Source organism: Parasteatoda tepidariorum, chromosome 10 (genome assembly GCF_982258835.1).
Source record: "Parasteatoda tepidariorum strain Cologne lab strain chromosome 10, Ptep-v5.0, whole genome shotgun sequence".
Lineage (NCBI taxonomy): Eukaryota > Metazoa > Arthropoda > Arachnida > Araneae > Theridiidae > Parasteatoda > Parasteatoda tepidariorum.
In genome coordinates, this window is record NC_141764.1 from 51,438,749 (window position 1) to 51,462,113 (window position 23,365).

General features: G+C 28.2%; 1 protein-coding gene across 3 annotated transcripts in view; it reads left to right on the forward strand.

Moving 5' to 3' along the window:
- Positions 1 to 23,365, forward strand: part of LOC107447371 (dual specificity protein phosphatase CDC14C) — a 43,064-nt gene that overhangs the window by 7,683 nt on the left and 12,016 nt on the right. The window contains exons 2-14 of one of the 3 annotated variants that reach the window (XM_043040575.3): positions 559 to 655; positions 3,155 to 3,230; positions 3,314 to 3,406; positions 4,129 to 4,208; positions 5,346 to 5,412; positions 6,310 to 6,372; positions 7,696 to 7,783; positions 9,588 to 9,818; positions 11,785 to 11,923; positions 13,306 to 13,519; positions 13,619 to 13,770; positions 15,680 to 15,895; positions 17,381 to 17,614. In XM_043040575.3, coding sequence (XP_042896509.1) covers positions 559 to 655; positions 3,155 to 3,230; positions 3,314 to 3,406; positions 4,129 to 4,208; positions 5,346 to 5,412; positions 6,310 to 6,372; positions 7,696 to 7,783; positions 9,588 to 9,818; positions 11,785 to 11,923; positions 13,306 to 13,519; positions 13,619 to 13,770; positions 15,680 to 15,895; positions 17,381 to 17,614 — 1,750 coding nt within the window. Of the gene's footprint in view, positions 1 to 558; positions 656 to 3,154; positions 3,231 to 3,313; positions 3,407 to 4,128; positions 4,209 to 5,345; positions 5,413 to 6,309; positions 6,373 to 7,695; positions 7,784 to 9,587; positions 9,819 to 11,784; positions 11,924 to 13,305; positions 13,520 to 13,618; positions 13,771 to 15,679; positions 15,896 to 17,380; positions 17,615 to 18,727; positions 22,126 to 23,365 lie in introns of those variants that run through there. The other 2 variants (XM_087153251.1, XM_016062265.4) reach the window with 2 other exon arrangements.

The following is a 23,365-nucleotide window of genomic DNA, read 5'->3' on the forward strand; positions in this document are numbered from 1 at the left end:
AGTTGGCTAAGAAAAAATAAGTTAAGTCTTTTTTAAAGAAAAAAGAAATTACTTTCCAAACAATCCTATAGACTGCTTTTGATGATAGGATACTCTTGAAACTATTTTTTTTTCATCTTTATTAATTTATAAACAGTTTTGAAAAATATATAACAGTCCTTGAAAAATTTGTACTTAATTTTTATCAATTAAAAAAAAAAATATTTTGTTCTTATATCAGACTGTAACATGTTCTTGTTCCCAGAATTTGATCTTAGGTATTATGATATGTATTGCATTTATAACCTATTTCTTTATTGAAAATTTAAAAAAAAAATGCAAAATTTGTGTGCAGCTATTGCTAAATGACATAAATTGGTTAATTAATGTAAATGGAATCTGAATAATATTTTTTCAAAATGCACTTAGAGCACCTTTGTGTCTTTTCTACGCTAGGTTATTTAATTTTATCTATAAATGAGAGATGCCATGTAAAAATAATTATACCCATATTCATTGTGATCACCAACATTAATGAAAATTTCTTACAGAACCTGTATTTATTTATATTTTTTTCAGATCGTTTGTATTTTGCAACTTTAAATACTCCTATCAAGCCCAGATCCACTTCTAATCTCCACTTCTTTTCAATTGATAATGAGTTGCAATATGATGGGTAATTATATTTACTTCTATTGAAAATAATACACAATATATAATACAAAATATACAATAATTTCTTTAGACCTTGTAAGCTACGGGTCTTTAGCACCCAGAACTTCCAAATTTATGGGTCTTTTTTTTTCTCAATAAAAGCAGGTCCCTTTTTAAAATACAAATTTTCCATTTAAATATATGTTACATAACATCAAGTATTTTATTATTATGAAAAGAAATGCAATTAAATAATTTAATCAGTAATTTTTTAACAAGGAATTAAAAACAAAATTTTTACAATAATTGTCATTAAAAGATTAAAATCAAACAAACTTTTCAGATCACCTGATAGAAGAAAACAAGACACACTTGATTCTTTTTGATACGTATAAACATTATGCTGAGTAGATCATTAAGAATAAGCTTTTCTAAATGTAGGATAATACAAGTATCTCTAAAAATTAAATAATATGTACGTTACTTAAATGTAAAATAATTTATGAATGAGCAAATAACATTGTTAAAATACTGTAAAGCTTTAAAAAAAATTGCAAAGTTCTAAAATAAAATGAATTTGCATTTCAAATAATGTTTCAGAATTAAAACAATGTAGAGAAAGGACGGGAAAAAGAAGTCTCCAAGATTTCTACCTCTTTATCCATCTATTAATATGTGCATTTATAAGGTTTCATCTATTGATAGTCTAAGGAAAGATTTTTTTTCTTCTGTTTAATATTGTATCTGACTATTTTTCGTGAGGAAGAATTCACTTCTACTCAGAGCATCATAACCTTTTTATTTTAGCCCCTCAACTGTTTTTTTTTTTTTTTTTTTTTTTTTTTTTTTTTGCATATATGGTGCATTATAGCACATGCACAGAATCCTTGATATAAAACAAATTTGTCAATATGTAACTTTAGGCATGTTTTGATTTAAAAAGCAAAATAACCTTTTCTTCTTTTTGCAAATATTTAAACAAATAAAAATTTATGTGTCAAAAGGTAGAGTTTTTTTTTTTATAAATCTTATCCAATGATATAAATTTATAAATTGTTTAAGTTCAATATAGTTTGAAACAGGTTTGACCATGATGTGTCAGTAGTAAATGAAGTAAAGTATTCATTTTGAAGTAAATGAATAAATCTAAATTGATCACAGAAAAGTTGCTTAAAATACAGACGCACAAGCTGTTTTTTTCTTTCTTTTTTTTTCAAAAAATAGAAATAACATTTTTAAAAATTAGTTGTAGGTTTGATTCTACACACTTAAACATGTTCTAATTACTTAGGTTCCATTGTAAATCTGAGTGGTTTTTCTATTTTGTTTTTGGTGGTTATTGCTACTCATTTCTTTATAGTTTTAAAACTCTTAATATTTTTAATACGATTTTTGAAAATTTCAAAATAGTTACTTTTTAGCAGACTTTCTTTTAACCGTTTCATTGTTAATACGAGCCACTATTTGATCATGCTTTTTGCAGTTATTGTCGGGTTATCCTTGTGTTTTTTAAAATCTTGATTTTTTCAAAGCAATATTATTGAGGTTTGCAAATTTCAAATTGTGCATTTTAATAATTATTTTTGACTTGTTCAATTTGCACTAACTTCGTCGCAAATCCAAGCTATTTTTTGGCAATTATTCTTTCGCGTTTCCACTGGGTTTTAAAAATCCAGGGCTATGGAGTCAGACTGTGAACTTTTCTCTAACTTGGGAGAAAGAAAAAAAAATTTTAAAAATATAATTATGCAAAATATTGAAATTGTACTTAAAATCTTTTTAAGAAAAGAACTATTTATCTATATCTCACTAGCACATATATAAATGTTTTATAACAAAAAAAAAATTTGAATTAAATATTCATAACACAGGAACCTATTAAAAATGATACATTAAATAGCTTGGCAAATAGCTTAGAAACTTAGTTTAATAAATTAAGTTTCGTGTTTTATTAATTAAAGGATAATTTATTAATAATTCATATATTAATCTGAATTTTAAATAGTTTTCTGTATTCTTTTTCAATAGTTAAATCAGACATAGGCTCAAAAATGTTTAGTTATTATTAAGTTTGTGATTGTAAAAGTTTAAATAATTATTTATTCAAGCAATATTTTTCTCTACATTATTATAAATGTTTGTTTAAATGATTTTCTTGAAATGAATTTTTTTTCCTCTTTTAATCTAAACGATTTAAACTTAGCCAAATATATTAAAAATATTTAATAGAACTAAATATGTTTAAAAAAAAGGGTTTTATCTAATGAATTAGACATTTGAATCAAAAATTTATACTAAATCTGTAATATAATATATAAGAGCTGTATTTTCAACTACAACTAGTTGCAACTACTCCTTAGGTTTTATATATGATTAGTATTAAGAAACTTTTAATATAAATTGCACCTGTTTAATTTGTGAAAAAATTCAATAAGTGATTATTTTAGAAGTTACTTTTGTATAATGATTTCTTATGAGCTCTTAGAAGGGGTTGATTTATAATTTTGGAAAACATTTTCAGTTTCTACTCGGATTTTGGACCGTTGAATCTCGCAAAACTTTACCGCTATTGTATGAAGCTGAATAAGAAATTAAAAGTAAGTTTTAGTTTTACATAATTTATTTTTTTGTAACATGAAAAGTTTTTTAAAATATCTTTTTTTTTTCTTTTTTCCCCAAGGCATATTCGTTGCTAAAGAAAAAGATTATTCATTACACTGTTGTAGATGCTAAGAAAAGAGTGAATTCAGCTTTCCTCATTGGGTCATATGCAGTAAGTTTGAAATAAAAAAGTCATATAACTTTTTTTCTTAATTTTTGGATCAAATTATCTTATTTGCATCATACTAGATTTTCTTAACAATTTGACTGACATTAAAAATTGCAAATATGTTGTATTAAAATAGCATACAAAATTTTGAAGCTTCATTTTTATGTCATATTTGCAAATTAAAGAACAGAAAAATGGCCATAAGAGATTACTGAAGATGCTCAAGTGTAGCTTTGAAACTTATATGCATTTTTAATGCAGCATCTTTGTGACTTTTAATGTTGTTTTTTTTAATACTTATTATCATCACAAAATTCTTATAATAATTAATCTATGGTTTGATGTTACTGAATACTTGTAAAGTTGTGTACTACTATATTTAGTTATTCCTGCTTACAAGCAGCAAACAAATGATTATATGATTTTTAACATTATTAAGGGCTTTATAATGCTTTGATTTAAGTTGTTGGTTTCTAAATTTTGTCTTAAAATTACAGAAAATAAATTTTTGACGAAAAAAATTATTGCAGCAATTTATAAAGTTTTATTATGAGTTGATTTTATGATTCTGTATTTTAAAGATTTGCTGGCTATTTTTTTTTCTTCCTTTTTTTTTCAAAAAAAAAAAAAAAAAAAAGGTGGGAAAATAAGAATTTTTCTTTTTTTTAGCTTTTGTTTAAAATTATTCATATTTGTATTTTAATACAATGTAATTTTTATCTCAGATAATTTACCTAAAAAAATCAGCTGTGGAAGCTTATCAGCCCCTTGTTGGAAACAATAGCCCTTTGTTCATTCCTTTTAGGTATGTTGTGTCATTTTTTAAGGAAAATTTTAACTTAAAGAAATTGGAAAATGAAACATCTTATTATAAAATTTTGTCTTCTTTGAATTTATAGTTTTTATTAGAGATGGATTTGTATAAATGTATCTGATATTTAGTGTTTTAGTATTTTATCTGAAATTTGCCCCAAATAATTTATTTTACCAAAGTATTCTTCTCAAAACGCTAATTCTACTTAAATATTTAAAAATTGCTGCTTTATGTCTATTTAAAGTGTACTAGTTATTAACAATCAAAATTGCAATATATTTGAGAAAATTCATATTTTTTTTTTTGTTTGGCAATATTCTAGCTGATAAAAATTCATACAAATTAAAAGAAAATTTACTTATTGAAAAGATTTTTAAAAATATTTGTTTATCTGTGGTTTAAATCAATCACACTTGTTTACCAACCTTGCTTAAAAGTACCTAGCACTTTGAATGAGTACTTAATTAAATTGAGGAGTTTATTTGTTGTTATTCATCCTCCTAGTGTATGAAAGCCTAGACCAGGTCCAAAAGACCTTGTCGCCTGAAAACTTAAAAAAATCTTATCCTGGTCAACCAATAGCTGCCTCCAGGAGGCATCTAAACATATTAAAAGGTGAGCAGGACTAGCGGGATGAGAACAGGAGCAAGGAGAAAAATCTTTCCTCCATTCTGAAATTTCATGCCATTCAAGTGACCACTAGAAGTTTATTTAGTATCAATTGATTTTCAAAATATGACATTTTTAAAAAAAAGCCTAAAATTTTAGAAAGGAAACTTATTTGATTTTAATATATCACAAAAGGGAAACATTAAAAATGCTTGTATCGTTTATCAATTTCAAAGTAATTCCCATGAGTTCATAATAGTTTCCCCCAAATCAGACTAGAAGTACTAAGTTTTGAGTAGCAGTTTCTTTTGTTCTGGCTCAAAGTACGCAGATCAATCTATGGACTCAAACTCATTTCCAGATAAATAATTTTAAAATAAAATAAATAATTTTAAAATAGTGTGAGTCTGTCAGCTATCACAATTTTTTTTCTTCCATTTTTTATTTTACTAATTCTTATTGTGAGATTTCAGCTCTCAGATTAAGTTTCCTTTCGATTGTTTTCTTAATTTGTTGCAGAGATGCATCTTATGGCCAAAGCTCATATGATCTGACATTATCTGATTGTCTTCATGCTGTAAGCAAGGTATATGTATATTTTATTTATATAAATAAAATGTAGAAAACAAAGCTCAAGTTTTTTAACTGCATTCTTAATTTATGTTAATTTTTAAAGGCAAATATTTAAGATAAATTTTAACACCAATACGGAAAAAATCACCTAATACAACATTTGAAAAAAAGTTCTGTACTTATAATAATTTTTGAATTATGCGCTATTGTGTCGTGATGGCATAGTGGTTAAGGTACAGAACTTTCGAAGTACTGGTGATGTGGTGACTTAAAGCAAATCCAGCATCAGATCCATGGGTATAAACTTATCTAGGAAGTTAAGGCAGTAGGTGTGTAATGCTGACCACATTGCCATTATTATGTTGTTGATCACAAAATTGTGGAAGAACCTTAACTTCCTTGGTTCATAACTGTCTGTTAGGGCAATGTTTTTTCACTGTAACAGGCAGCAAAGTCTTCAATGAAAAATCACTGAGTGTTAGTAAGCACCTTTTATTTTTTAGGCAATGTCTAATTTCTTTTAAAAAAAATTAAAATAAAATAGGTGAATTGACTTGCTCTAGTGAAATGGTAAAGTAACTGTTTTTTATGTGCAATTTTGCTAAAATGTTTTTGTTTATAGCTTTGTCTAGTATGTTTTTAAATTTAATAGCTTTGTTCACTTTATTGAATTCATTTGTGTTTTTTAACATAGTATAGTTACAAAGTCACTAGGGCTGTTTTTGTTCCTTTTTAAAACTTGATTGTTATTTTATCTAACACAGAAAAAAATTAAGATTCTACTATTATCTTATATCTTTATTTTAATGATAGGTTTTTTGACTGCTAAGCATTTTTTTATTTATGTATTAAAAATATAAAATTTTTCAAAGATTTTTTATTTTTATTAATAATATTTTTTTAATATTAGGCTGTAGAAAACAATTTTTTGGATTTTGAGGGATTCGATGTTGATGAATATGAACATTATGAAGTAAGTTGAATGAAATAGCCATTCCTTTTTACTTTTGATTTATGCACAATTTCTTCTAAGAGTTTTAAGAAAAATTTAAAGTATTGAAGGTTCTATTTAAGTTTTCAATGAAAATAAATAACCATGTTTTATTATATGAATCGAAATTTATTTCAATATTGTTTTCTTGCGAGTATTCTTTAAGCAAATAGTAAAATTTACCCTGGTTGTGACAAAAAATAGTTTATGTTTATTTTACATGAAGCTCTATAAATTCAAAAAGTACAACATTTCTTAAAGATTAATAATCTTTTGCGATAGGGCTGACAAGACCTAACAACATGACTGCTTTTTCTTATGTATTTAATATGTATGCAGCATTTATATATCTATCTATATATATATATATATGTGTGTGTGTGTGTGGTGACGGCATGAGTGGTCGTCTTAAATAAAGGACACTGTTCTTTAACAAAAACATATATTAAAGGCTAAATTTACATAAACATGGACGATTAACAATCACATAAATGGCAAAAAATAATAAATGATTAAGAGTTCGTCTTTGCGATCATAACTCCTCTTTGGAGTCCATATCCGTCTGTTTCGGTTCGTTATTCGAATTTCCCTAATGTCTTAGGGAAATTCCCATTGCTTCCTAGTCGTGCACAGGGATCAGCTTGCGGCTTACATTGACTGGTGGGACTTCTAGCTTAAGACGACTTCTAACTGACTGATTTGATAACTGAGATCAGGTTAGAGCTTTGTATACAGGAACTGGCACCACACACATATATGTATATATGACTCGTCATAGATTTTTTTGGAGTGGTTTTAAAAATGCTTCTTAATCTTAGACAAATTAGTAGGTATTCATTTCATTAAAATATTATCAACGAAAACATGTTTCAAGCCTTTGGTACGGAATAGGGTTTTTTTCTTCCAAATCTGACTGGAAAGTGGTTTTGTAGTTTTTTGCTAAGTCCTGAAAGCAAAGTATTAACTCTTTTCATTATTTATCTGTTAATTTATTTGCATGAACAAAAATTTTAATTAATCCAATTGAAAAAAATAATTACTTATCTTGGTATCTTGCATAATTTTAGATTTTAATGATTTTTTGCATTGTGTCAAAATTTAGTTTTCTTTATTACTTTTCTATATTTATTTTTTTGGGTTTCTTAAATAAAATAAGTTTTTTTAGATAAGATTCTAGTAGATTTTACTGTGCTTATGCAAATTATTGCTAAAAATTTTTGTTAAAATTAGTTTAAAGCCATAAAATATGCTAATGTAGATGTATTATATACCATTTACTTTCATTTTGTTAAATGATTGTTACAGAGAGTAGAAAATGGGGACTTGAATTGGATAGTTCCAAAGAAGTTTATTGCTTTTTGTGGCCCACACGCTAAAAATAAATATGAAAATGGTAAGTTTATACGAAGGCTTTGCATGAATATTGGTCCAAAACTACTTATCAAAAATTTAGCAAAATTTTTACAATCACTTAAATTATTTCTCTTTTTTGATTTATAACTAGTATGTGTCCAGCCTTTTTCAGCCGCCAGCCTGTTTTTGTATTATTTTATTTTGAAACTAATATTATTTAATAATAGATCTTCTAATACTGGTTAATTTATGTCTTGATGTTATATACAAATATAAATACTAAAAAATATTTTTTAACATTTCCTTCAAAATAAAATTTCTAATTAAAATAATAAAAAAATATTTATCACTCTTCAAATAAAGATGGAATAGACTGTTTTACATAAAAATTAAAAACTTTCTGCAAGCAATTTAATGACTCATATAATTAATTTCATTCCTTTTATTGCCACTTAATTTTGACGAAATTTGTTCGAAATCGCATCTTTTTTTAAAACATGTTTTAAGTTTAGCATTGTGCGATCTTCTTTTTTTTTAAGCATGGTTTGTAAGAGGGGGGGGGGGGTATTTTTTCTACTGATTTGTGTCCTATATTATAAAGTTTATTAAGTAACTTATGTTATTTATTTTTAGGAAGAGTAATTTATTTGACCTTAGGATAATTAAGTTTGATTTGTTTTTATGTTTGAAATAATTCATAATTGATATATTATTTGTATTAAATTAATCTTTTAATGTTAATATCTATAACTGCAAGAAGAAAATTGTATTGAAATATAAAAAAGTTTTAATCTGTAATTAAAATAAAATAAAAGTTTGTTTTGCTTTTATTGTTGCTGAAAAAAATTAATAGTTGTCTTGAAATACTATTTAATGATATTAAGGTCTTATTAGATACTTTATGGAGGGAATTTATTATTGCAGAGTTATAGATTATTATTTTAAAAAGGTTTAGTTTCATTCATTTGCAAGACTTATTCTCAATTTTAAATTACACAAATATGATTTAAAATTTAATTTCTATTACAGTTTTTAATAGTAATAATATTTTTTTGAAAGATTTATCTTTTCTTGAATGCTTACAAAAAAATCTTTTTTTCCATAATTGTAATTTTTCTATGGATTGTTGTTAAAAGTTTTAGTAAATCATATTTGATTTTTTTTATAATATTATTAAAAATGGTTAAATTTTTTTTATTTGTATATATGACTTATGCACATCTTAGACATATTCCTTTTTTAGAAAAAAAAAAAAAAAGAAATGAAATCAACATTGGAGTACTTATCAAATGTTTTCTGTTTAAGATAAAAATCAGCCATTTAATGAACAATTTTGCACTCTTATAGTACCTTTTTAATATTTTTATAAATTCCATATTGGTTGTATTTTTTAAAAGTGTTATAATAAAATTTTGTGCTCTATTTTATTTATCCACCCGAGTAAAAAAAATGACCTCAAATAAAAATATTTGGTATAATTAATTAAATAATCAAATAAGTAATAAAATTACAAACAGTTGTCTACAAAAAAAAAGGAAAATTAATATCATATATTTTATTTTAATCTTTATTCATAATTTTTTTTTCTTTGTAAACTAACTGATATATAGGTAGGACTTGAATTATTTAAATAATTTAATCATACATTTTCCCAAATATTAAAAAAAAAATTAATTGTGTTGTACTAATTCAGCCTTAGTTTCAATGACTTAATTTTCGAATTTAAATTAAGTGAGATATTTTTGTATTAATTATTCTGTAATATATAACAAATATATATTTTTTATTATTTATAGAAACTGTGAATTAAAAAATTTATATTTATGCATGCCCATATGTTTTAGGTTATCCATTGCATTCACCAGAGTTCTATCTTTCTTACTTCCGTAAGCACAATGTGACTACAATTGTTCGCCTCAATAAAAAAGTATATGATGCTCACCGTTTCTCAAATCATGGTTTCAACCACAGAGATTTATTTTTTGCGGATGGAGGAACCCCGACAGATAAGATAATGGAAGAATTTTTAGAAATAGCTGAAAATGCTAAAGGTGCTATTGCAGTTCATTGCAAAGGTAAATCTCTATTTATATAAAATTTATTATTTTATTTAAAGATCTGAGCAGTTAATCACAGTTATGGTTATTTCTTCTACAGGCAGTGTCCTCTATAATTTTGTGTTATTTTTTTTTATATATGCAAAGGGGGAATTCTTTTAAAAGTTCGCATAAAAAATATTTAGTACAATAAATATCCTGAATTGTATATTAAACTGTACTATATATTATACTGACGCCCGGTTGCTGAGCGGTAGCGCCTCGCGCTGTCGTGCCATAGGTCCCAGGTTCGATTCTCGGGCCGGGCAAGGTTGACTAAACTTTTCATCCCTTCAGTGGGTAGATAAAATGAGTACCAAGCATGCTTGGGAACTAAACACTGGGGGTTCCGCGTTCGGCTGACCACCTGACCGGAACATCTGCTCCTGCACCCCAGAGCCCAAGGTCAAGAAAACTGAGATGGGCACAGTAGGCCTTTGCCCTCTAGGGCTGTCGCTCCACTGAGTTTAGTTTATATATTATGCTACTGTACTTTATCTACAATATAGATTTAGAATGCATAATTTTCTTCAATTCTTTATCCAAATGCAGATTAATTTCAATGAAAGTAGTTCTCTATTAGAATTTGTTTATCATGGTACTTAATTCAGAAATTCTCTTGTCCTCTGAGTGAGGTTGAAACCTTCGGCTGACCTCCTGACCAGAACATCTGCTCCTGCACCCCAGAGCCCAAGATCAAGAAAACTAAGATGGGCACAGTACAGTAGGCCTTGGCCCTCTAGGGCTGTCGCGCCACTGAGTTTAGTTTATATATTATACTACTGTACTTTATCTACAATATAGATTTAGAATGCATAATTTTCTTCAATTCTTTATCCAAATGCAGATTAATTTCAATGAAAGTAGTTCTCTATTAGAATTTGTTTATCATGGTACTTGATTCAGAAATTCTCTTGTCCTCTGAGTGAGGTTGAAAATTGAGAAGAAAAGGGTAAAATCAGTTCCAGTTTTTTAATTGATGTAACCAAACCTTTGTTGCATATAAAGTGTCTTATATTCTTCTCCATTAAATCTAACCGTTTCAGCCTGTACAAAGAAAAGGCTTATAGAGAAATGTGGATCACTCATTGGAACTAGTCAGCAAGAATTTTCAGTCTTGCCTGAAGCGATGGGCGTGACTTGCTAGGGGTCATGTCTATTTACAGAGTTATAAGTATTGAATAGGACTGGTTGATACAGATATCTGCCTTCATCGCGACTATTGAATACTCTGTCTGGAAAGCAGTTCTGCATATGCATTTCTGTTATTGACTGTTTTCTATTTTATGTAATGACACTACCTACGAAGATTATTTTTATTGTTCATTACTATATTGGGCTGCCCGTTGATTAATGACAGTTAGGTTAAAAGAAAGATTTGGCTGTTACTCATGAGAGCAAGTGCTGTTGAGCAGGTGGGTAACTTATCATTTAAATTCCTTTAGAAAGAATTATTCTATGTATTGAAAGAAATTCTTTTGTAGCTGCGTAATTTTACCATAAGTGGTTTTCAATTATTGACTGTCATGTGAAGCAAATGCAGATTATCATTTAAAAAGTTTTTATATTAAAGTGTGTTAATCTTAATGGTTGACTCAGATTTTTTCTTTCTTTCTGAGTTGTGTAAAAATTGTATGATTGGATTTAAATAGTGTGTAAATTAGTCGTGCATTATCTATTATAGAATAAAATATGTGCTTCAAGTAACTTTTAAACATTTGAAAGAAAATTAGTTTTTAAAAAGTTGAATATAAATTTCTTTATTTAAATTGTTCCTTTAAATTCAGAATCCTTTATTTATTTGTATTCAACAACCACAAATATGGTAAATTTTGTAGGCATTTAGTTTTTTTTTATGATTGTTTAATTTGTTATCATTTTCTTTCTTTCTTTCTTTTTTTTTTGCTTTTGCAAATATCATTAAACATTATTGTAATTTTTTTAGCTGGATTAGGGCGAACCGGAACTCTAATTGCATGTTACATAATGAAGCATCATCATTTTACTGCAGCTGAAGCAATTGCATGGATTCGAATTTGTCGTCCTGGATCTGTCATCGGCCACCAGCAACATTGGTTGGAAGAGTAAGAATTTTTTTCTTTTAGAGTCAATGGGGATAATTGTGAATCCAATTTGATGCATTCACAAAAAATGTCAATTCAATATTAATACTACCGAAAGAGCTATTAAAGTTTCAATTAGTAATATGAAATTCTGCTCGGTTTGAGCTTTATATTAGAAATTCAATGTTCTCTGTCAGTTTTTAAAAAAGAGTAATTTTTCATTCATAATTTATAATTGTGCCCGATTTTGGGGAAAATGTGAAATACGAAAGAAATGATGCTAACGGATCGCAGATGTGGGTATTTGTGAATAAAGAATGAGTCATGTTGTTCACGTTTGCCCACTTTTATAGTTCTGCCATCATAAGTAATTGTTCAAAATTTTCCTTTTTGAAATCGTATCTCCTAAATTTATGAAAATGTCTTAGTTTAATAGTCTTAGTGTAAATCACACTCACAGTGAATATATCAACAAATATTTAGTTTTCTTATTCATACCAAAAATAAAATAACTTCCTTATTCCTTGTAAAATAACTTCCATGTTAATAAGTATGAAGTATTATTGACAAGGAAATAGAAGCACAAATATGCAGTAATGGTATAAATTTAGAAAATTTTCACTTATAATAAAGTGATGCCAAAATTATTGTACATTTGGCAGGGGCAAGTTTTTCAACATGTTGCCTAAAGCAATGTTATAAATTTTATTTTAATTATTTTCTCATGTGCAGCAATTAAGCTAAACTTTTTTCAATATTAATAAGTATGACTGAGGGAACAATAAAGAATAACTAACTTAGTTTAATAAATTCCTTTTTATATAATTACATTCAATTGATTTTATTTTTTCTCTCCCACCTTCAATGGCATTTATTTACAGAATCTAGCATTTGGCTAATTTTCACCAAAATTTTAAAAGTGCTCAATCCATATTATACCTCTCTGTTTGAATAATTTTCATACTTTAGGTATGTTGGACCATACCATTTTCAAACCCTAGTCAATGATAAATGTAAAAATATTGCAGTCAATTTAAAGAATTATAAATAAATACATATCGCACAAGGGCTGCAATAGTGGCATTACTCAAAAAATCATGTTTTGAGATAAGTGGGTTTAAAGTTTTCATTGCTAAGAAAAATGCATAAGAATTGCTTTAGTTTGCTTAAACGAAGATTACCTTCATGTTAATTATGAGTTGTGCTAGTATTGCTGCTGAAAAGAATGTGCATTTTCATATTTACACCTGTTCTTAGACCAAAATGCATGTTTTTTTAGTTGTGCCACTATTGCAGCCCATGATCGATATATTATTTCAAGTGTAAATTTTGTTTATGATATAGACTTTCAATAATAAATGTTCATTTTAAATAGGGTGCTAACTTATGTTTTTTATATCCAGAAAACAAGGTCTTTTATGTTATCAAGGGAATATATTCCGGGCAGAAAGAGCCAACAATAAAAATAATAATTACACACCTACTAGGATATTAACTAGATCCTCTGTTCGAAGGAAAGATAATGATGTATCTCACATTCTTGCCCGGGTTGAACACATTCGACTTGAAGATAGAAATAGAATTACTGAAAGCAATTCTCGTAGTAGGAAGGAAAAGGTAAAATATTTATTGGTTTAAAAGACAAAAGAGTAATTATTTTTTCATTAACTTTCTCTAAACTGCTTTAAATATGTTATGAATTGTATTCTTTCTTAGACTTATCAAAATGGAACTACCCAGTTTGGAAACAACAATAATGACAATAACAATAATAATGAAGCAGATGATGCTGTTACACAAGGAGATAAATTAAATAGGATAAAAGCAATGAGACGGCAGCCAAGATCTCACACAACTGGAGGCTTAAGGTAAAAACGCAGGAATAACTTTTTTGTCTGGTAAAATCATTTGCATCATACAGAAAAAGGGAAGAGGCAGTAAATTTTAGAATTATTTTTTTAAATTCAATAAGGAATATATATGACTATAATGGTGAAAATATGCATGTGTGTATAAGCTATTTGGTGATACTAATGACCACTAAATTTGCATACATGCATGTGCTTATGAAGTGAGTTAACGTTTCTACATTGTTTTTTAATCAATAGTAATAGTTAGGTCAAAGATGAAATTCTGCAGGTTTTTTTCCAAAATTTTTAGGGTTTACTTGTGGGTTTTAAGTTTTTTTAGACAGTTCTTAATTTATATATCTTTGAATGATCACCAGTTTTAAGATCAATTAAAGAACAGAGTGACAATAGAACAGAAAATTTTATTAATTTTGTGTATTAGAATATGGTATAATTGAAAAAATAATGAATAGCTGCCAACTGTATTAGATTTACTAGTAAAATAGTCAATTTTGTCAGTTTCTTATGGTCTACTGGTTTGATAAAAATTCTCCTCGATTTTTACATTTTAGATAATTTCCTAATATTAAGTAAGTTTCTCAAAAAAATCATTATTGAAATAAAAATTTTTCGTAATTTATTGCGTGTTTGAGTAGTTAAATAAATATAACTAATACGTAATGAAGCGAGCTCGATAATAGTAATCAGTTTAATGCTTTTTTTTCCCGAAATTTTCAATTTATTTTTGTTCAGAACTCTCTTTCTAAATTAATTTTTTAAAAAATTTAGGCATCCATAATGAATTACCTATTTTACTATTCAAAAGTTTGAGTTAACTTAATAAAAAATATTTATTTTGATGACAATAAAAATCTCTAAAATTCCTTATATATAAAATATTTATTATATTGCGCAACAATTATCGAGAAATTTATATTGTTTTATAAAGTCAACTGGATTTTTTCCTTTCCATGATGGCAGCTATAGTGATAAGATTTATATCAATCATGGAAATTCAACAAAATCAGCCTAGAAAAGTCAGAAAATTTTTTTAGTTCAAAACACATTAAAGAAAAAAAATTATTGTAAGTTTCTCTGGGCAGAACAGGTCTTTCTTTAATATTGGTATACATTAACTACTTGTTTAATAAGTTTTAAAAGCACTTGCATTGAAAAAAAAAATAACTAAATTGATATAGTTGAAATAGGTTTATTACCAGAAAGTTATTTTATATACAGCTAATGGAAAATTATAATTCAACAATTTAACACCACTGTTATCTACTTTTGGTCTATAATTTTATTTATTTATTAGTCTATTTAAAAATAATAATTGACAATTCACTTAACTTTCATTATTTCTTTGGATTATAGCCTTCAATATCAATGAAATCAGAATTTCCAAAAAATCATGCTCTGAAGATTAAATTTATAAAAATATTTTCTATTTTATGATATACTTTAAAAAGATCAGTTAGTTTAAATAAATGCTTTTTTTAAAAAAAAAAAAATCAGGAGATTTAAATTGTTTTTTTATTGTGATATTTTAGATTGTTATAATTTAAATCATAAATGAACTTTACAGCAAATAACAAAAAAAAAAAAGAAAGAAGAATTAAGCGTTTTTCAATTGTGTCAATAAATGCCTTTCAGTTTTACACATAATTATGTATGTCGATTCAATTAATAATAATTTATTATTTGCAGTTCTTGATACTAAAAAATCGGTATCAGCTAGTTCAATAGTATGTTATTTTAAAGCTAGCTCTTTTTATCAATGTTATAATGACTTTAATAATTTTCGCAGTCATATATTTTTACATAATAATTTTTAATAAAAGTTTTGTTTTTTGAAATTTTAAATTATTTATTTATATCTTACATCTTAGAAAATTAGCATTTTTAATTTTATGTTTTAAAATTTCAGCATAGATAACTTAAAACCTCATCCAAGGTCTTCCTCTCAACCTTTTAAGCCAATGACATCATCTGCAGCTTATCATTCAGCTTATATATCTCCATTGAAACCTTTGAGAACCAATGGCTCTTCTCAAACACCTGAAAGTTCAAATGCATCTTCCACTTTGTCTCCAGTTCGTCGACCAGTAAAACAGGCACCACCGATTCATTCACCATCAAGGCGGTAGGTTTTCGTTGTATTTATTTATTATAACAACATTTCTGAAAATTCTTCTGTGGATTATCCGTATCGATAAAATAAAGTTTAGATTTGTCATGATATTTTAATATCTAGAAGATCATAATTCAGTAAATTATGAGTTAATGCTTCTTTATTTGGATATTGAGTGCATAGATTCTTTTCCTGGTGCATGCGCCTGATGGGATTAAGGGAAAAATAACTTTATCAGCGGCAAAATAAATATTAGTAATTACAAAAATACGTAAAAATAAATAAATATGAGAAATCAAAATCTATCTGTATCATTGTTATTATTTGAGTAGTTTTATTAACTTAACACCAGCCTAAAAACACTTTTGGGAGCAGAATGTTTTTCACGTACATTGTATAAAATAAAAAAAATTTACTGTTTAAATTTTTTAAATGATAAATAATTTAATTTTGTAAACTAAAAGAACATAAATAAGTTGGTATCTCAAATTAGGCATGACCACCTAAATAAATATTATTTATGATATTTATGTAATATAAATTGTTCTGTGGGAAAAAGCATGCAAATAGTTTTGCTCTAAACATAAATTGTTCTTCAGAGAGCATTTTCTAGTTCAGGTATATTACCTAACATTAATGGGAGAAGAAAAAAAAAATTTTTTTTTTTTTTTTATAGGAGAAATTTGTTATATCAAATATTGCTAAAATCATTTTTTTACTTCGAAATAGACAACAGAGTCAAAATGGCTAATAAGTGTTATTTTATACTGAGGAGACAATTAAGATCGAATTTTCTCAGCCGAAAAAGAAAATTAAAACTGTATAAGACACTCATGCTTTCTGTACTGTTTTAAGCAAGCGAAAGTTGGACCCTAAATTCAGATACACAGCGGACACCTTCGAAAGAAAGATCCTCAGAGCCATCTTTGCAGCAATTTAAGAAAGGGGTGTTGGCGAACTAGATATAACTTCGAGCTCTACTGACCTTACAAGCAGCCCCAAATTACACAAATAATCCACAGTAATAAGCTGAGATGGCTGGGCCATATGTTGAGAAGCCCTGAAAATAGAGAATCGTCACCTTTAAGAACTCTGAGGGGCCACATCTCAGAGGTAGATCCCCTACTAGATGGCTCAATGACATCAAAAACGACCTGAAAACTCTAGAGATTAGAAATTGGAAGGGAGTTGCCACGGATAGGAGGTGCTGGCGTGTGTCAGCTGTTGAAGCAGCCAAGGCCTGCGAGGGGCTGTTGTGCTGACAAAGAAGAATATGAGATGAAAAGATGTTTTTTTTAAAAAAGGAGGAATTTGTTAAATCAAATATTACTAAAATAATTTTTTTTATGGCTACATATTTTTTAATGGTACATAATTTTTGTTAAAAGAAATATTGTACAAACAAAAATGCAAACAATGGCCATCAATTTTTAAAAGTCTCAGGATATAATTTCCTCATTATTCATATAATGTTTTTATTTTACTTATTTATGACAGACGTAACTGGAGACATTTAATTACTTCCCCTGGAAATGTAGCACCTCATCATCCATCACCATCCAAGTGGGATTTAAATACTTTTCTCAGTACTAATCCTGGATCTTCTCCTCTTGCATACTCTTCTAGCTCTATTACTAATAATAATACTCTCCCTGTTTCTGCTCCATCTTTAATCTCTTCTTCTCAACTTCCTTCTGTGGATGATTTGCGTCACAGTAGTGCTCCTCTTTCGTAAGTAACAAGATTTGCTACGTTATAGGTTTTAAAATAAATAGTTGAGACATTCAAAAATTTATGTGGCTATAATTCTTGCAATGGTGACAATTTTTATAATAGATTATAGTTAGTTTTCTATCATGCCAATTGCTAATGAAGGAGTTGCAAAATGTGATTCTAGTTCGCAGTTGTTATCAAGTATTTCAAACTCTACTTTTCCTGCTTTATTTCAGTGGAGATATATTTGAGCTTACAACTGAGCAGTTTGGTGAAATAACTAAGTTATTTCACCAATTGAAAAGTTTTTTTTATAATGTTTAGTGACATTTTATAAACACAGTAGAGAACCGATTATCCAGAACGATCGGGACCGTCGCTATTCCGGATAACTGATTTTTCCGGTTTTCCTAATCGCTACAAAAAGCCGGTTTTTTTTTAATTTTTTATTGTCAAACTCAACTAAATATATATATATTTAGAATAATTTTAAAAAACTCTTTACTTCTTTTGACAGTGTAGGGAACTAATGATTATTTCTAAAATGATGGTAAACATCTCTTAAAAAAGAAAGAATTCTGAAATCTTTTGAGGAAAATAAATAAAAAAAAATTAAAAAATGGCGGGAAAATTTATCGAATTTCATTCCGGTTTTCCGGTATTCTGATTTCCGGATAAGAGGTTCTGTACTGTATTTAAGTTTCTTCATTTAAGAGCTTGTTATGTTGCTAAAATGTTTAGCTTGTTTTTCCATTAACCTCTTAAACTAATTGCTTATTTCTGTCCATTTTGATGACAGAATGGACAGAATTCAAATTTCATGTTTGTATTATTTTACTGCATTTTCTTTTTATTCCTTATTCATTTAATTTGTTACCAACAGAATTTTATTTAGTGTGATCTTAATATTATGAAAAATGGAAAAGCGTCAAGATAAATGAATTTTTTCTTTTTTGAATGTGCTTGTTTTGCATGGTTTATTCTTTTAATTCTTTAGAACATAGTTTTTTTGTTGTAAACCTGAGAATAGAAATGTTTAAAGATCATAATTCTTTTTCATATAACTTTTGTTGGTTCTATCACGTATGCATGGGCATGATTTGTAAGTTGCATGTTTTTATTTACTTGCAGTATTCACCCAGGATTATGTATAGTAGACAGCTTCTAGTTATCATAGGTGAAAAAAATTAATGAAGTCATTAAGTTTGAAATCAACATATTGTTTCTTCAATGTATATTATGACATGCCTACAGTGAATAGTAGAATTCGCTCTCTTCAGTTTTTTTCTGATAGTGTTAAAAAAGCACCTACTCACTCGCACTCATAGCACACTCTCACCACAAGGAGGCTGCAAAGGTTCTTCTGGAGATCAGGACATAGAAACTGCACATGCCTTCATACTTTTGACGATGAATATGATGTATGAAGAATGCAAGGTGTAACACTAAATAGCCTATAAGCTTATTATGAGGATTGATGTGAGGCAAATAAGACATTAATAGTTAGAAACACGTAAGAGGAATAATGATAGAAACAGTATTTGCAATATGAGTTACAGGCTTATATATACTTATCCTAATTTGCATAGTGTCAATTAGGACTGGGCTTTATACCGATGTAAGACAATATATCGATTTAACTCCAACATCGTAATACCGATTTATCCATTTCATCTTCAACAAATTTCCGGAGTGAGCATTTCGACTCTACTAAATTTGATTTATTCATGAGAGCAAACGCTAAATCGACGTTGCTCTCTCCGATGTGAAACACCGGTTTAATCATTACGAGAATGTACAGAACAGAGTCCAATCTGCCGTAGCATAAGGGAAAGATTCAAGGCCAACTATCAACTCATTCTCCCGGTAACACGTGCGTTCAACTTCTTTGGCTATTTGCCAAAATCACATCTGGTGCAGGGGTTGGTATAGTTAAATCGGAATGGGCTATTGAATCTCTTCATTCAAAACTAATTCACTAGGTTATATCGATATTTGGCGGTTGAAAAAAAACAAACTCCGATATTGCAGGGATCGGTGCAGTTGAATCTCCTCATTCAGATTTCAAGTTTATATCGATATTTGCGGAGTATTTTTTGCCACCAAGTGAATGTGATTGTCTTCTCTTTAGAATTCCGATTTTAGGATATCTTGCTCGTGCAGGAAGGAAAATTCCCATCTTCAATTTTACATATCCTGATTTCTGAAATAGGTGTTATATTTTTTCTCTTTTGCATCAAGAATTTTGTTTTTAAACTAATCAGTTCAAACTATTTAAAAAAATTTCTTACAAATATAGCGTTAAAAAAATTAATATTTCTCAAATATTATATATAAAATCCTTATTAAAAATATTTATTACATAATTGAGAGATTTATCTTTTATGGCACATGAATTACGGGGTAATTTTTGTATCGTTCGCTACCTGCTTGCTCGCACTAACTGAAAACACCAAATAAAATTGGTGTTTTGATTTACTTAAAATAAATTGTTAAAAAATATTTAGTGACTTGCCCGGAAGGAGTTAACGAGTTTCACCTTTCGAATTAAACTCTTCCTGTGATGTTTTTATTTATTATCATTTTGCAGTGTCTCGCGTGTGTAATACTCGTATAAAATTTAGAGATTTGTCTTTTTTAAGGCACATGCATTACGGAGTTTCTTTCCGTAATATCTTTACATATCTTACCAGGGTTTCTTTCAGCGTGTATGTTACATTAATTCTTTCGGTACCGTTCGGTTTCTGTTTGCTCGCGCTAACTGAAGTCGCTAAATAAAATTGGTGTTTTGATTTAATTGGAATAAATTGTAAAAAAACGTTTAGGAAATTTACTAATTTTATCTTTCTTAACTGCCTTTTTTTTGTGATCTTTTTATTTATTATTATTATTTTTCGTTAATTTCTCGCGTGTTTTTTATAAATGTTGGGAGATTTATCTTTTTATGGCGCATTACGGGGCTATTTCCATATCGTTTGGAAATAGGCCCATAATGCATGCGCAGTTAAAAAATTTCACCTTTCAAATAAGACGTGTATCGTGATGTTTTTTTTTTTTTTAATTTATTATTATTATTTTGTAGTTTCTCGTGTGCATAATATTAAGTTTAGAGATTTATCTTTTTAAGGCACGTGCATTACGGGTCTATTTTCGTATTGTTCGGTACCTATTTTCTTGCGTCAACTGAAATTGCAGTTTTGTTTTACTTGGAATCAATTGTAAAAAAATATTAAAAGGGGAAGTTAACGAGTTTTAACTTTCAAATTAGCCTTTTTTTTGTGGTGTTGTTTTTATTTAGTTTCTTGCGTGCTGCTGCCGGAAGTCACCGATGCTTAGCGATTACTTTAGAGCTGATATGGAAAATCTTACCTTAAACGTATTTTACGAAAAAATTAAATTTGGAATAAAAGGAAATTGCATCTTATTACTGGTATACTTCTTTTTTGTCATTGCCGGGAAGGAGGGGGGTGAATCTATCACTAAATCTGTTCACTTCATTAAATTTTAAATTCTGTGTCCCAAACACATAATTGCTGTTTTGGTAACTAGAGAAAATTGCACCCTCCTTTTTCAGAAAAGATCATTTAGTTGAAACAAACAGATAGCAATGAACATAAGTAAAAAAAAAATGTTTATATTTTTGTGAAAATACATGCTATTTCTGTTGAAATTCATCCAAACTTTTTTTATCAAAGCTATAACATGTTGTAGAAGTTAAAAACATTTACAGTTTTTGATTATACTGGTTGTTTAAAAATATTTTTTTCCTTTTTTTCGTCGTTGGCGATGCTGAATACTAAATAAAATCTTTATTATTATTATAAAAATTACTTTGGAAATAATAAAAAGTCTGAATACCATTTAAAGTTCTCCAGCACTATATTCCTGATACTTTTAAAAATTGTCCACTTACTACAAATTATAAATAGTAATACACTTCATAAAATCAAGTAAGATAGTTAGAAAAAAATATGAATTTCAAATTTTGAATATATATTATATAGTATTGCTATTACAGCACACTATGTAGACAAAAATTGGAACTTAAAATCCCCTTGCCTCAGTTGTCCGCATTTTGATGTAAATCATACATCTGACAATATAAATGAGGTATTAAAAGAACAATTATTAGATTGGGATATAAACATATAAGAGATCAACTGTTGTACGACAGACAATGGCTCAAATATTTTGAAAGCGATTTCTGCATTAAAATACAACATATGCCCTGCTTCGGACACAGCATAAATATAGGTGTGAATAGACCTTTGCAAAACTCACTACTGCAAAAAGCAGTAGTTAGGGTGAAGAAGCTGCAAAACACTATTGCCCAGAGGTGGGGAACCTTTTTACCATTAGAGGCCACATTTAAATTAGGCAGCAATAAGAGAGGTCGCATAAGCTGATTGACCTAAAAAAGTGACTTTTGTGAAATTATTATAGTTTTTCTATAGATTTAACAATTTATTGCATTATATAGAAAAAATATTATAAAAAAATACAATAAAAAATATTTTTTTATTCACTGAGTTAGTGACTTATTTGGCTTTGTTTTTTGTTTGACAGTAATTGTATATTTGAATCAAGCTTCGTAACACACAGCTTTAATTGATCCTCTAAATGTGCATCTGTAATTTGGGTTCTTAAATTTGTTTTTATTTTTGATATGAGAGAAAATGTTGTCTCGCAACAGTAGGTACTTCCGAAGCAGGAAAGTAAACGGCGAGCATGTTCTCGAAGGCATGGATATTCAACAGCATTTTTCCAGATTTCTATGGGATCCTTTTTAGCGTTAAAAAGGGATTTGATGATACTATCTTCCCCTAAATCAATTAACTCCATTTGTAGTTCAGCAGGAGCCTCGGATATATCTATTAAATGTGGTTCAAATGCCAGTTTCATAGCAGGAGTGTGCTCGTCAAAATCAGAAAATCTTTTAGTATACTCTTCTATTAAACAATCCAAGACACCTACATATTCATCGAATATTATATTTTCACAGTTCTGCTCATTTAACATTTTAGCTAGCTCCTTGAAGTGTTGTGCAGATATTTCCGATCGACAAAGCAATGTTTTGAAAAATGATAATTTTTTTCTAAACGCTTGGATCTTTTGCCACATTTCATAAATATACCTCGTTTCACCTTGCAGGCAAATATTTAAATTGTTTTGTTTTGTCATGATATCAGACAAAAATGCAAGGTTTCTGAGAAATACTTCATCTGATAGATCACATTGTTTTCCTTGTTCTTGATAAAAGTTTAAAATTTGTTGTCGTAAAGACAAAACTTTTATCAAAACCTGACCTGTTGATAGCCAGCGAACCTTGCAGTAGTATGGTAGGTCAACACTATACGTTTCCTCATCTAAAGAGAGCATCTGCCGAAATTCACGATGACGCATTGCATTTACGCGAATATAGTTGACAATGGCAATGGTTCTATCCAGAGTGTCTTGCAAAATGGTAGATTTTGCGCAAAGATTTTGCTGATGCAAAATGCAGTGAAATTATATCAATTTTTTCAAGTTTAAGTTTTCCTTTTTTAACAAAGCAACGAATCCTTCTTTTTTGCCTCTCATGGAAGGTGAGCCATTGGTGCAGACACTGACTAAATTACTGACATTCAGTTGTAATTTATTACATACTTCTTTGAAGTTTTCGAAAATATCGGCTCCGCGAGTTGTTCCAGTTAGTGTACCCAACGCAAGTAGTTCTTCGTAACATTGAAAATCTTTAGTTATAGCACGAATAAAATATAAAACTTGTGC